We start from the raw sequence: 15,408 nt of genomic DNA, 5'->3' as shown, positions 1-15,408 counted from the left end.
GTGCCTGGTGGAGGACGTGGTGGAGGTTTAACGGCGGATCGTTACATCAGAGATATTTTGGAGGAAATGTGGTTCCATACGTGGGATTTATTGGTGATGCTTTATTTTATTGCATGATAATGCACGATCTCATACCGCACGAGTCACCACCACCTATCTGACTGAGATCGGTATACCTACAATAAATTGGCCTGCGTTGAGCCCGGGCATAATTTCAATAGAGTAAGTTTGGGATGAGCTTAAACGAAGGGTCCGAAACAGAAATCATGCACCAAGGAGCATAATGGAATTGAGGGCTGCGCTTAATGATGAATGAGAAGCAATGCCTCAAGAATTTATTAGGAAAGTAATGCGATCCATGCGAAATCGACTGGAAAGTGTAATTAGTAATAGGGGTGGTAATATCAGATATTGAAAAATAAAAAAATTTCGTAATTGATGATTTCTCTGTTCATTATGTCTTTCTTGGGATAGTTCCAATGATGAATATTTGAGAAACTCTGTTCGTATAGGATATTGTTTTTATAATGCGTCTTCCAAATAATAAAATAGCGGTTTTTGTAAGTTCAATAATAAAGTTACTGTTTGCACATTACGTCTTGTTATTTTCATACTTCTTCCATTAAAACAGAAGGTGTAATCTCAAATATCGCTTTTGAGTCGATTGTTTTGCACTCAAGTGTATAAAAAAATAAATCATTTGAGGATTGGCCAACTGTTATTACCCACAATGCATTTGTTGACACAAACAAATAAAAAACCCACCATGTCTTTAAATTTAGTACTAGAAATAAAGTTTTTTTTGTTGGCTTTATATAGTGGTTTGTTCTTGTTGAGATTTAGGGACGATTCATGAGTTTCGATTACGGTCTGTGTATTTTACTTATTTATTTGGTACGTACGTAGTTTCAGAAGCTAAAATGAGTATCAGCTGTAATAATTTATAATGATATTAATTAATAGCCTATCTATTTTTTGAATTATTCAATATTTTGTTAAGGTATTTTTGGAGAAAGCCGCGCAAATAAAAACTTTTATTACTAATAGGTTATAATTATTTGTTTATAAAATATTTATTTTTTATTAGCGTTTTGTATATATTTTAATTAACCCTCCCGTCTTTTTAATTAATTTTAAGTAATCCTTCCGTTGACAAATTTTGATAACCCTTACAGCACAGGTTACAAAAGTTACGTAGAAAAACTACATTATTCTATCACTCGTTTATCGTTTTAGATAAGTACATTACTTTTCTAAAATTTAATACATTTTATATACATTTATTTAATGTAGTCACTAACATCGATAATAATAGCTATGTTGACTATCTAAATGATATAAAAAATATTTTAACCTTGAATAAAGAAAACTGAGTTGTGATTTAATAACAAAAGTTTATTTTCACTATGAAACATTATAATAGAGTTTAATTTTCAAAGAATCACTTACCCTTGATTTTGGAGTATGTTTTAGTCCTATTGCAGGTTGACTTCGATTACTCTGAAAAAGTAGAAAATACGGTATAAGAATGTGTCATATAAAATCAGAATATTAGTAACTTATTTTAGGCCCAATTTTGGCCTTTGGATTTTTTGGCTTCTCAGTTTCACAACATTTTATGTAAATAATACAAAAAAATTGTAAAGAATTTCCTTGAACATTTGAGGACCTGAAAAGCTTATAGATAAAGTACCAAAAGTAAAATTGTTGGGAAAAGTAACAAACTGCAGAGTTTTCATCAGAATACAATTTTATTTACAAAAAGTGGTTTTAATCAAACAAGTTAATGTAAATAGATGGTGTTGTAATTTTTGTACAGTTTTACGAAAACTAAATAGAGAAAACGCATGTTAACCTAAATGCTTCCTAAGTCATTTCTATATTTTCTGCTAGTGGAACCTTTGTTGGTAGAGTAGTAAGCTCCATGGAAGCTATATATTCAATAGAAATATTTTTCTTGTGGGCGTAGCATTTTTTGTGAAACCCATACAGTTCGCTAAAGTTTTTCTTGGTAAGTACGTAGCTAGATGTGTTTTTATCAATCTTGAAATACAACACTTTGGATATCATTAAATCTTTAGTGTTGATACACATTGCAGATGCTTCGTCAAAGTTAAAAAATCTATCCATGCTTAGCACTCGGAATTGTCTTGATGGTCTGGCTGATCTAATTACGTTTTCCACATCTTTAACAGTTTGCATTTTTGCTAACTTAGGTCTCTTTTCTATAACTGCCAAGTCCCGGTCTGCTGCAGAAAAGCTGTGACCAGGTACCAAGAACTTTCTCTACAGACTCAAATAGGCGCAAAGATACTATGTAAATGTACAAGAAAAACAACGTCGTCAACATACCTGTATTTAAGGCTTACAATATACAGAAAGCAATCTGACTCCCTCCTCTCCCTGATTGGCCCTCATGCCATACACTCATAATACCGTCATTGGAATCGGTAATATGAATATTAAAATTGTAGCAAGAATAGCCTTAAATAATATATATCGCTATGTGTAAGTTTCGGAAAGTGTCTACCCTTGGTCTTTTAAACGATAAATTTGGGAAGTCTTTTAAAAATACTTTTCGATAGAATTTGGCACTTACAACACTATCTGGATATTTCTGTTTAAAAGCAGCAGACGCCTAGTCATGTTCAATTCGGAGCTTAAGTACTCCTTTTGGGATTTTGAACGGCTGTAGTGACCCTCTTCTCGGAGCAAAGAATTAATGTGGTTTTTAATGTGTTTCCTGTCATGCTCCGTAAATTTAAATGTAGTGGGGCCACCACGATTATTTTTAAAAGCCCCGTCAGCACTTTTCTTCTTCTTCACAATAAGTGAGATTTTTTGAGGTGAAACTCAAAAAATTTTACATACTTTAAGGAACTCCCCTTCCCTATCAGGTACCCTGTAGCTTAGAGCGCTTTGTCTTCGGCTGCTTTCTGGCTCATCGTAAGAACCGTATCGCCGTCTGGTAATTAATAGAAAAAATGTCGATCAAACCCATCAAATAAGCTCCTTGGTCATTCAATCCAATTTGGTGGTAGGACTTCAACAGTTTCCTGTTCATTTTAAATGAAACTTGATTGCATCTGTTTTTACACTTGCAAATTACCTGAAAAAAAAAAAAGAAATAAGTTAGGGTATATGTTTAAAGTAATATAGTAATGTATAAAATGTTGATCGAATAGTGATACCGGTAACCAAAACCTATTCATTAGATTCTAATAGAAAACTGTTAAGATAAATAACCTAAATAGATAAATAAATAGCAGAATGACCTAAATTACAAAATTTTGCAAATAAATATTACACTAACCTCTTCACACGGTAGTGGCTTTGCTGGGATTACTTACTTTTTGTTTAGGGTAACATAGGATTAATCTCGCGGTTTTCTGTTTCTTCCTGAAGTTCCTACTAATTTCAGATTCATCACGAAAGGCTCTACTAATATTAATATCTGTAGAAATAGACATATTTTAAACATGTAAACAATTACTAACCGTGGAGAGACGCACTGATGTATATCAACAAAATGGTTGGTTGGCATCTGGCACATAGATCAACTAGCACTTCCATTGCTCTGTGACTTACGCACAGCATATTCCGATGGAATTTATTCAAACCGTTTGGGGGGGTTAGGTACTTAGATCTTTCAGCAGTGCATTGGCGTCAGGACATAGATCATTTTGCAGAAATAAAATAAAATTGGTAAATATGGCACTTAGATCGATTAGCATTTCAGGTCTTCATTTATGTTTTCTTATAATTAAATAAAACACAATTTGATATATTTTAGAGTGAAATATAGTGCATCAAACTATTTCTATCAAACCTAATTCAATATATTAACCAACCGGATATTTTTATTATACATTTTAAAACAACTAACTCAGTCCTAACTAATAGTTAATTTAATAATTCATTTTGTGCTATGTTGGTAAAATTTTTTGACATCGGCTGGAAGTTGCTGAAAGTTACTGACAACCTAGCAAATATTCTCACAGCCAATATTAATTATAACTTAAGTAAAAAAATGTTTACCTGCAGCTTATTAACAAAATAAAACTGAATCGAATAAAGGTTTAAATATTTATTTTTGAAATTTTATAGTCGTTTATTGGTTAGTATTTACAAATTTGCGTCATCAGCATTTATTGATTGGTTTAAATATGGTACTTCTACTTTTAATAATATTAATAAAGAAATTATAAAACTAGTTCTCCCTAGTTCCATCAATCCTTGTGGAGTATTGGGCGCTTATGAGTTTCTTGGCCAAAAGTGTAATATTGCTGACTGGTTGTATCACCGCAATAAAACTAACTACTGATCAATTAATATTTTTGTCATTTAAAATAATTATTTCGTTTTTTTATAAAGGACTTTTCTTATGTAAAAGTGGTTTCAGTTAAATTGGCTGAAACTTTGCAGAGAGGCAGCCTTAGAAAATACGTGCAACTAACTTCAGGGTGTGATTTTGCATGAAAAATAATGAAATTTAATACAGAACAATAACAGAAAGTACCTATAATAAAGTTTTAAATAGGCGCAAAGCTACAAAAAACGTTCAAACTGATTTACTTGTGTAAAAGTGGTTTCAGTTAAATTGACAAACTTTTCAGGGAGATGTCTTTGTCGTCCTGAAAAGTTCTCATTTTCACAAGACTTAAAAATCAATTGTTTTTCAGTTATAGAGCTTCAAAATATCGGTTTTTATTCCATTTTTCATAAAATTCAATTTGGAAACGTAGGTTCCGGGATATTCTATCGGGATCTCCACATAGGACATCCCACGTGGATATCCTACACAGGACATCTCACTTTGTTTTAGATATGGAAACGTTAAGAAATGTCATTCAGATACCATATTCGTGTTTATTGAGATTCAGATGCCGTATATTGATTGTGTAGGACGGTATGTTTTCAAATTCATGATTTTGAAAAATGGACTAAATACCGATATTTTGAAGCTCTATAACTCAGAAACAATTTATTTCTGAGTCTTGGGACACTACGAACTTTTGATTAGCATGACCAAACCTAATTCTTTGTAAAGTTTCAGCCAATTTAACTCATACACTTTTACAGAAGTAATTAAGAAATCACTAGGAATGTTTGCACGAATACGAAAACCCATAAGGCTAAAAGTTACATCTTGTGTCACGTTTCAGGAAGGTGATTTTGAACATTTTTGGTAGCTGTGCGCCTGATTAAAATTATATTAGTGGTATTAATAGATAGTTCTTGAGAATGTATTAGGGGAATGGGAAATACGCGTTAAGATGTTCTATTTTTTTGTATAACAACAGAGCCTTATATAAAAAATAGTAAAAGTTTATTTGTCACAAATTAAAAGAAAAATTCAAAAATAATTTTTAATTTGAAACATCTCAGTGTCGTACCATTTTTTTCTGTCAAAAAAATTGAGACCATTACCCATATGAGCGCCAATGATAAATATAAAATTTCTAATTGTATGTCAAAAAATGCGGAATAACCAACTCTTCAAATTTACAATTTCATATGCATATCTCAACCAGTTTCAGGGCAATAAATAAATCGTTAGTTTGTAAGAAAAATATTTCAATACCCCTTATCTCAGAAAAGGAAGCATTTGCGGGCATACGTTTATATAGTGTAGCAAACTGTCATTATTTTTCATGAGAATTATTCCCTGAAGTTCGTCGTATGTATTTACTAAAACTTTCCATATTTCACAAATATGTATTATTCAAAAGGACTAAAAACCAAACACTTTGAACCCCTGTATCTCAGAAACAATTGATTTCTGTGTCTTGGCGGAATAACAACTTTTGATCAGCGTGAACAAAGCTACGTATCCACAAAGTTTCAGCCCATTTAACTAAAACCACTTTTACATAAGAAAAGTGCCAGGGTCCTTTTTGCTATTCGTAGAACCCCTTTTAATGGAATGTGATATGATTTATGTATTTTCTAGGGTATTTTAAAAGGTACTTTCTTAAAATCAGATCAAATATAATACATGCATTTATTTATAAATCTATTACCAAACTTTGCAGCGCATTAAAATAAAATTATCTAACATTCACTATTCAAACTTGACTTATATAATAAAGATTTATTTAAGGTAAGAACCACCCTAATTATTATATAGTAATAATGAATCACTAAAAAGAACGCATTTTCTATAAAAACCTAACCATTTTCCGTATCGGGAAATCAGGCTATGCAACTTTTTGCATTCGATTAGGGACCAGGAAAGTTTGTGAACAAAATTCAAGGTGTTAATGAAAACTGCATTTTGTGCATAAGGAAAATGTATTTCCAAAGGGCATAGAAAAATTTGCAACTCGAAAAATATCAACAGGGATGAGTTCAATTATGTTACTCGGGTGTTCTCGAGGTCGCTGAACAAGAATAATATCACGGCGAGGGTCGTAGAGCTACCTGCCGCCCAGGGTGGACCTCGTCTCATGAATACTTTTATTCGAAATCAGTTGAAAGTCATTACTCGGGGGGTTTTCGAGGTCACTGAACACGAATATTGCATAGCGAGTCATCTTGCTGCAGAAAATTGGTAGGCTTGGTACTTCGTTGCCTCGCCTAATAAGGCTGTTACAAAGTGTTCTAAGCCTAGTTTGATGTACTTAATAGGATTGTACTGAATTTAAAAGTTAATAAAATAAAATATTTTGAAACAAATAAATAACGAATTTTAAAACTAGGTATACAAATTCATAGTAAAAATCATATAAATGTTTACACTATACCTATATAAATTATAATGACGCGTAACTATTTCGTGTTAATATACTCCCACTACTTACGTTTATTCTTCTTTTTTATACAGAGTGGAAACCACTTATGGAATATAATAATTTCTGTCCTTGTTTTAAAAAATGATAAAAAACGCTAAGAACATAACATAGTGCATAAGCTTTATTTTTAATAAAACAAACACCCTGTCTATTTTTTACATTTTTAAACAACCTGATCTTGCTTGCTTAACAACCTCAACGAACTATATCATCTAGGGTCTATTATGAATAATACAGGGTTAAATGTCAAAATTATGTATATATTGTATTTCATAAGTGGAAACCACTTATGAAATAGAATTGTCATTATTTTGTTTAATTATGAAAAACGTTGAGACACTTCGGCTTTTAAATTCAAATGTGCGCTTTTTAAACATAAATTTAAATGTATAGGGTGACTCACGCAAGTTTAGCATAGTTTATCATCTTTATTTTTAATGAAACACTCTATACTAACTATATTTTTATGTTTTTATAGAAGCTAATTAACATCCTCGTCTCAAAAAAGTGTATAACGTAGGGTCTATTATGAATAATTCAATATCAAATTTTGAAACTATGTATAATTTTCAAGATATTTAATACATAAAATTTTGAAATTAATTATTTATCACACTTTAAAATGATGGTATTTTTTTACATTAGCTAAATACAAACATCAATTTTCGAAACTAAGTATCAGTATATTGGGTTTTGTATTTAATTTCATGACGAAAATTAGACATAATTTCAAAATTTCACCTTGTATTATTCATAATAGCCCCTACATTATATAGGTTGTTAAGATCAGGCTGTTAAGGAGATGTTAAAAACATAAAAATATACAGGATATTCCGTTAAAAATAAAGATGATGGAATATGCTATACTTGCGTTTTTTTTTTTTGATAAAATTATCTAACTTTATAAAACATAAAATATTTTATTAAGTGCAATAAATAAATTAATTAGTGGCTGATAAGCTGAAAAAATGGACGATGAACCACCCCTGGACAAGGGTGGAACAGTGGATGATGGAGGAGCAAGCGTAGATATGGTTACGTTTAACACCACGACAACCAACAGTCAAGATGGTAAAAATACAAGTGATAAAGATAAGGACACACACACCTTTAGATAGCAAGCAAAAAAGTAAGGTTTTCAATCTACAAAAACCAAACCTGTATTCAGATTTTGTCTACGTATTTATTGAAAATACCAATAATCAAAATATAGGTAAATTACATCCTATGGCAGTCGGTCATATTTTACATAAAAAATTAAATATTCAAAATATTGTAAGAATTGATAGAGTAGGCAAAAACAGAATTAGGGTTCATTAAAAACAATTAAAGACGCCAATAAACTAGTGGCTAATGATCAATTGAAAAAAGAAAATTTAATTGCTTATATTCCAAATAATGTATTATCGAGGAAGGGTGTTGTTAAGAATGTTGATACTTCTTTTGATGAGCAATATCTTTTTACAAATTTTCTATCTGCGGTAACTATTACTGAGATTCGGAGAATCAAGCGAAAGATTATTTCTGATGGAGAAACAATATTTGTCCCTCGACAAACAGTCATAGTTACATTCGAGGGTAACATGTTACCCTCAAACATTTTTATTAATTCTGTATCTTGTCCAGTTGAACCTTATATTCACAGTGTTACACAATGTTACCGGTGTCTTAAATATGGTCACGTAGCGAAGCAGTGTCGTAACACAGTGGCTCTTTGCATAAACTGTGGTAAAACAAAAGATGAAACTCATTCATGTCGGGATCCACAGGATAATTGTTGTATTTATTGTAAAACAAATTCACATAAATCTATCTCTAAATCTTGTCCAACATATATAAAACAAAGTGAAATAAAAAAGAAAATGGCTGAAGAAAATTTAACGTTTACGGAAGCAAGAAATTTAAATAAAACATCATATGCTTCAACATTAAAAGTTAACAATAAATTTCAAGCTTTATCTTATTTATCAGAGGAAGAGTTTCCCCCTTTGCCCACACGAAGGCCTAATATTAAAAATCCTAGACAACCTTTTTCATCGCAGTCAACTAATTCTATTACCTTACAAACTGAGCGAAATCACAACGCTTTAAATCAAATCGAGTCAGTTAACAGAAAGCCACATCTCCCATTCAAATATCAAATCCCCCTCCAATGTTCCCATTTAATTTTGGACCCGATAAACCTATTAATGTACCACCAAGAGAAAATTTTGAATCTGATAGGTCAGATGAATTTATTAAAGGATTTTTCACGGTCTTTCAGAAAGTACTAAGTGAAGTAAAATCTTTTGATGAACTCTCAGCCATCGATGTAAATTTTATTAAAAATATTGCGTTTAATTGTAATGAAAGTATACCTGATGATGACGACACATTCTAATCTTAACCAATTAAAAATTTGTCAGTGGAACGCACGTTCCGCTGTATCCAATAAACATAGCTTAGTAAAAATATTATCAGATTATGATGTTGATATTGCTCTTATATCAGAAACATGGTTTAAACCAAAAGTAACTTATACATTTTATGGATATTCTATTGTGCGAAAGGATAGGATAGTTGGTATGACGGGTGTCGCTATTCTTATAAAAAATAATATCAGCTTCAAAGAAGTATTTCTTAATAATGTAGTAGATGGTATGCAAGTCTGTGCAGCAGAAATTTTTGTTTCTAAAAACTTATCTATTAATTGTGTTTCTGTATATTGTCCTCCAAATGTTTCAGTTACTGTACAAAATTTTTCCAATCTTTTTAATGATATAAATGGTACATCAATAATTGGAGGAGATTTTAATGCGCACCATGACCTATGGGGCCCATATAAAATCAATCAATCTGGGAAAAATATGGTAAATGCATTAAATTAAAATAACCTGGTAATTTTAAATGATGGGTCACCTACAAAAATATCTCGGTCGGGTCAAAATTCTTCTGTCGATTTAACACTAGTATCTCCAGATATCGCGGATAAAACTAACTGGACGGTGGTAACAGATACTCTTGGATCAGATCATTTTCTCATTCTTATGAAACTTAGTATATTGAGGGAACAGTTTAGCAACACAATACAACCAAAAACCAAATGGAACACTAGAAAAGCTAACTGGATGGAATACGAACGAATGTGCATTTTATATTTTAGTAATAAACCGCAACTACTAAATGTAAATGATAAATATAAATATTTCATGGAAGGCATTGAATATGCTGCTACATGTTCAATTCCAATCAATAAACCTTGTAAAAGAGCTAAACTGTCACCACCTCCTTGGTGGGATGATGAATGTGATAAAGTCGTTCGTTATAGAAAAGAAGCTTTAAATAATTATATCAACAATAGTAATATAGAAAATTATATACAGGTTAAAGAAAAAATGGCAACATCAAAAATTTTTTTAAAAAACAAGGCTAAGAGTTACTGGATTAACTACTGCGCTAAACTTAACAAAAATACTGTGATGATTTTATTTCAATGTCTATTTAATTTATAATGTCTTGTTCTTATCTTAATTCATTAAAAGGCACAATAATTTATATCAATTTAATTAAACGAATAATACACATAATTTATTTAGGCGAGCGTAACAATAAATATCGCGGCCGCGGGTCTTCAGAATTAACTGTCCTCTTCAATCAAAGTTCGGTTATTTTATAAGCAATCCTGATATTCGAGAACAGCATCGAAAGATCGCATTGTCTTGCATCGAAAGATCGAGAAGCTTAGCCGGGCTCATTCACCATAATTTTGGTTCTAGACTTCCACCGAAATTTCTACAACAAAACAGAATAATAAGTCATAAAATTTAGGCCAGTATATTTATCGTAACATTGCCCCCCTCTTAAAAGATGGTTCCTCCTGGAACCTTGTCGGGACTGGAACCGGAACTGTATGCTGGTATCGGCAACTGGACCCTCTTTTACAACTTCCAGTTGTATAAAAATGACAAGGGACGGTTTTCTCTCCGCACAAGGTACTTAGCGGATTGCAACAGACTAACACCTGGACTTCGGTGTCTTTGAAGATCTCCTCCACCATATTTCGGATAACCCTCCAATCTAATTGGCGGCACTCCAACTTTGGCATGGCTAACTTTTGCACGTCGGACTCTAGTACGTGCTCTCTCAATTGAAGTAAGGCTTCCCATACATCTCGGTAGGTAGGTTGGTCACGGGCAGTGTCTTTTGTTACCAGGTAGAAAAGGTAACGTGATGCATCTTGGAGTTTCAAGGTTTTACCGGGAGCTGGCACTTGGCATTGAAGTTCTGCAACTCGACCAAACTTCCTTCGAAAGACGGATGCCAACCCTGGTGCGTCTTTGATACTGGCCGGGATGGTAAGGGCCAGCGAGTAGTCATCGGGGAGCGCGAGTAGATCTTGCTTTTCTTCAGTGGTAACACCATGTCTTGCTTTACCGGTACCTCCATAGGCACCCATGAACTCCTCAAACGTGAGGTCAGACACGTCTTGGACTTGGTTTACCTCCACTTCTTCATCTACGTCGTGGTCACCTTCGAAAGACGCCAGCCGGTTATGGTGTACTATCATCGGCTTTCCCTTCGGAATCTTGCTTATTCGGTAGATGACATCGTTGATCTTCTCCATAATTAGGTATGGGCCTTCCCAAAACTGCTGCAATTTGGGAGAACAACCTTTTCGCTTCTTGGGGTTATAGAGCCAGACCTTGTCGTTCTTCTTAAAGCAACCCTTTTCGGCTTGTGTATCGTACCGTTTCTTCATTCGGTCGCTAGCGATCTGAAGGTGGGAACGGACCAACTCATGTACATCGTCCATTCTTCTTCGTAATTCGATCACATAATCTTCACCTGCTACATCTTCTCCAGGTCGACATCAAAACTCGAGATCACAAGGTAGTCGCATTTCGCGTCCGAATAGGACTTTGGCTGGTGTCTGGCCTGTTGATTCGTTAACAGCAGATCTGTAGGCCATTGTGAAGAACGGAAGGTATTGGTCCCAGTCTCGCTGATGATCGGACACCATCTTTGTCAAATACTTGCCAACTGTCCTATTCATTCGTTCTACCATACCATCCGATTGCGGATGATACGCGGTAGTTCTTGTTTTCTTCATGCCTAGTCTATCACATATTCCTTGGAATAGATCGCTTTCGAAGTTCCTGCCTTGGTCACTATGGATCTCCAAAGGCACTCCAAATCGGCTGATATATTCTTGGATCAACTTATCTGCAACGGTGGCGGCCTTCTGGTCTGGAAGTGCGTAAATCTCGACCCACTTAGTGAAGTAATCCATTACTACCAGCATGTACTTGCCTCCATTTTCACTTTCTGGAAATGGCCCAGCGATGTCCAAAGCTATTCTTTCAAACGGGCTTCCAACATTATATTGTCTCATAGGAGCTCTCCTTTTTCGGTAAGGCCCGTTACTCGTGGCACAAATAGTACATTTCTTACACCAGTCTTTTACATCGTCGGAACTGTTCATCCAATAAAACCGTTTCCGAATTCGCTGAAGGGTTTTCCTTACACCAAAATGCCCTCCCGATGGACTGTCGTGTAACTGACGAAGTACTTCGGCTATTCTGCTCTTTGGGATCACCAACTGTCTTCTCTTCTCCGAACCGTCATCATTTTCCAGGACTCGTTTGAGCAAGTCATCTTCGATGATAAATGAGTCCCACTGGGCCCAATACGTCGTAACTACTGAGCATAGGTTTGATATTTCCTGCCAAGGTGGTCAACGGTTTTCCTCTTTCCATTTTCGGATTTTCTGTATAACTGGATCTCTCTCTTGTTCTTCCCTTATCTTAGTAGGCGTCCAGTCGTCGTTGACAATCGTCGTTCTTAGCACTGCTGCTTCCTTGGATTCCGTTTTGTTGCAGTGGGAACACTCTGCTGGACATGGCCTTCTGGAAAGAGAATCAGCGTTTCTATGGCTAACTCCGGCCCGGTGCTCAATCTTAAAATCGTATTCTTGGAGTCGTTCGATCCACCTGGCTATCTGACCCTCTGGATTCTTAAACTGCATCAACCACTTAAGGGCGGCATGGTCGGTTCGGATTAGAAACTTTCTGCCATAGAGGTATTGATAGAAGTGCTCTACTGATTTCACTACTGCCAGAAGTTCTCTTCTCGTGACGCAATAATTCTGTTCAGGTTTTGAAAGAACTTTACTAAAATATCCGAGAACTCGTTCCTGTCCTCCTTGAATCTGAGACAGCACTCCTCCAATTCCCACATTACTTGCATCCGTATCTAAGATGAACTCTCCTTCTGGCAGTGGATACCCTAAAATTGGTGCTGTTATTAAATGCTTTTTCAACGTTTCAAAGGCATTTTGGCAGTCTATATCCCAGCGGTATTCTCTTGCTTCCTCTGTAAGTCGCGTTAATGGCTTAGCGATATCTGCAAACTTCTTAATAAACCTCCGGTAGTAAGTACATAGTCCAAGAAAACTTCTCACTTGATGTTTGTCAGTTGGTTTTGGCCATTTCTTAATGGAATCGATTTTTCCCTTATCCACGGCCACTCCTTCTTTACTGACTATATGACCCAGATAACTGACTCTACCTTGAAATAGCTGGCACTTCTTGGGGTTTAGCATCAATTGGGCAGCTTTAAGTCGATTAAAAACGTTTTCTAAATTCCTCAAATGATCTGCGAATGTCTCTCCCAAGACGATTATGTCATCCAAATAAACCAGGCATGTTTTCCAAGATAACCCTCTCAACACATTTTCCATAAGCCTCTCAAATGTCGCAGGAGCATTACAGAGTCCAAATGGCATAACGTTGAATTGCCACAATCCAGATCCTGTGGTGAAGGCTGTCTTTTCTTTATCTACTGGGTCCATTTCTACCTGCCAGTATCCAGACTTCAAATCCAAAGTAGAAAACAATTTACTTCCAGCCAATGTGTCCAATGTGTCATCGATCCGAGGCAGAGGATAACTATCTTTCTTGGTAACGTTGTTCAGCAAACGGTAATCCACACAGAACCTCGTCGTTCCGTCTTTCTTCTTAACTAGGACCACCGGAGAGACCCATGGGCTCGTAGAAGGTTCTATCACCCCGTCTTTCTTCATTTGCTGAACAATCGTTTCAGCTTCCTCTCTTTTCGCCTGTGGTAATCGTCGAGCTGTTTGACGAATTGGCTTAGCATTACCAGTATCAATTTTATGCTTAACAACCGTAGTTCTTCCCGTCTTTCCTCCTTTCGGTACGAAAATATCACGATACTGCCGAAGAAATTCCCTTAATTTCCTTTTCTCCATATGATTTAGAGACTGTCCTGCAACTGCAACCATTTGGTCGAATTTATCGTTGGAATTATCAGATGTTGTCGCCTGACGGATTATGGATGTCACAGGTACACAAGTTCCTACTTTTGTCTCTTTCTTTATGGTCACTGGGTAGTCGTTGACATTGATAAGTCTCACAGAAATTTCCTTAGCCGAAGTCACCAATTCCTTTTCAATTATGATTCCACGGCCAACCTCATCGTCGTGGTTCCAAGGCTCCATCATAACAGGTCTCCCTTCGTCTACAATTCCCTGTAGTCGCGCTACTATGATCGTTTCGCTTCTCGCAGGCACGACTGTATCTTCTGTAATGGCTGCTTGCACAGTGTTGTCATTATGTGGATGGAGAAATACCTCCTCGTTACCAACTTTGATTACCTTATTCTTAAAATCCAATTGGAATCCATGCATATTCATTACGTCCATTCCTAATATAACATCCTCTTCGATGTCAGCAACTATAACAGTATGGACAAACTTTTCTGCCCCAATTCCCAGTTGTACCTGGATTTCTCCATGAATGTTGGCATTTTCACCTGCAGCGGTCCGAAGTCGTAACCTCGTTGGTAACAGTTTCTTTCGGCTGTTTATAACTGTCGGGCGTATAATGGTTCTGGTCGCTCCGGTATCCACCAACAACGTATGCTTTTTACCATTTATGTCTCCATCTACATATACACTATCTTCACGGCATTTCAAAGAAGCTATTAGTATGAGAGGGTCTTTGGAAAAGTTTTGGGTCGAAGCTGCCCCCCTAAGGCTGACCCGTTCTAGTTTTCCTGATGGTGAGTTTCTTGATTTGCGTCGTACCTAGGGTGCTTACAGGAGCTTCGTACGTGTCCTATTTCGCCACAATTCCAGCATCTGATGGTCTTCGTTTTCTTGTATGTCATGCTTTTCATCATATTAACGAGCTGGTCAAGTTTATCTTCATCTCCTTCCTCTTTTACAGTCCTAACTTTACTGTACCCGCCAGAGGCCTGCGTAGCTGACTCGTATTCGAGGGCGGCGGATAGGACATCAACCAGCGTCTTGTGACGAGCTAATCGCAGTGTTCTCTGCATTTCATGATCACGAAGACCATCAATAAACGTTTGAACGGCCAATTTTTCCATCATGTCTTCGGGAGCTGTTGGATAAGCATATCGTACTAATCTGGCAATATCTACCTCATATTCTTGAAGAGCCTCATCTTTCTTCTGTCTACGATTTTTAAGCTGTGACTGATATACATGCTCCAAATGTTCGTGGCCATATCGCATATTTAACCTCTTCTTCAGTTGTTCGAAATCATCGGTCTCCTCTACGGCTATGGTCTGAAGCACATCTAAGGCATCT

General features: G+C 35.5%; 1 protein-coding gene across 4 annotated transcripts in view; it reads right to left on the bottom strand.

Moving 5' to 3' along the window:
* Positions 1–15,408, bottom strand: part of LOC140443479 (ras-GEF domain-containing family member 1B-like) — a 1,395,894-nt gene that overhangs the window by 572,402 nt on the left and 808,084 nt on the right. For all 4 annotated transcript variants that reach the window (XM_072534788.1, XM_072534789.1, XM_072534785.1 and 1 more), the window contains one exon: positions 1,450–1,500. In XM_072534788.1, coding sequence (XP_072390889.1) covers positions 1,450–1,500 — 51 coding nt within the window. The remainder of the gene's footprint in view (positions 1–1,449; positions 1,501–15,408) is intronic.

This window comes from Diabrotica undecimpunctata, chromosome 6 (genome assembly GCF_040954645.1).
Source record: "Diabrotica undecimpunctata isolate CICGRU chromosome 6, icDiaUnde3, whole genome shotgun sequence".
In the NCBI taxonomy this organism is placed as follows: domain Eukaryota; kingdom Metazoa; phylum Arthropoda; class Insecta; order Coleoptera; family Chrysomelidae; genus Diabrotica; species Diabrotica undecimpunctata.
Note: the sequence above shows the minus strand (reverse complement) of the source record. Positions and strands in the feature narration are given on the sequence as shown.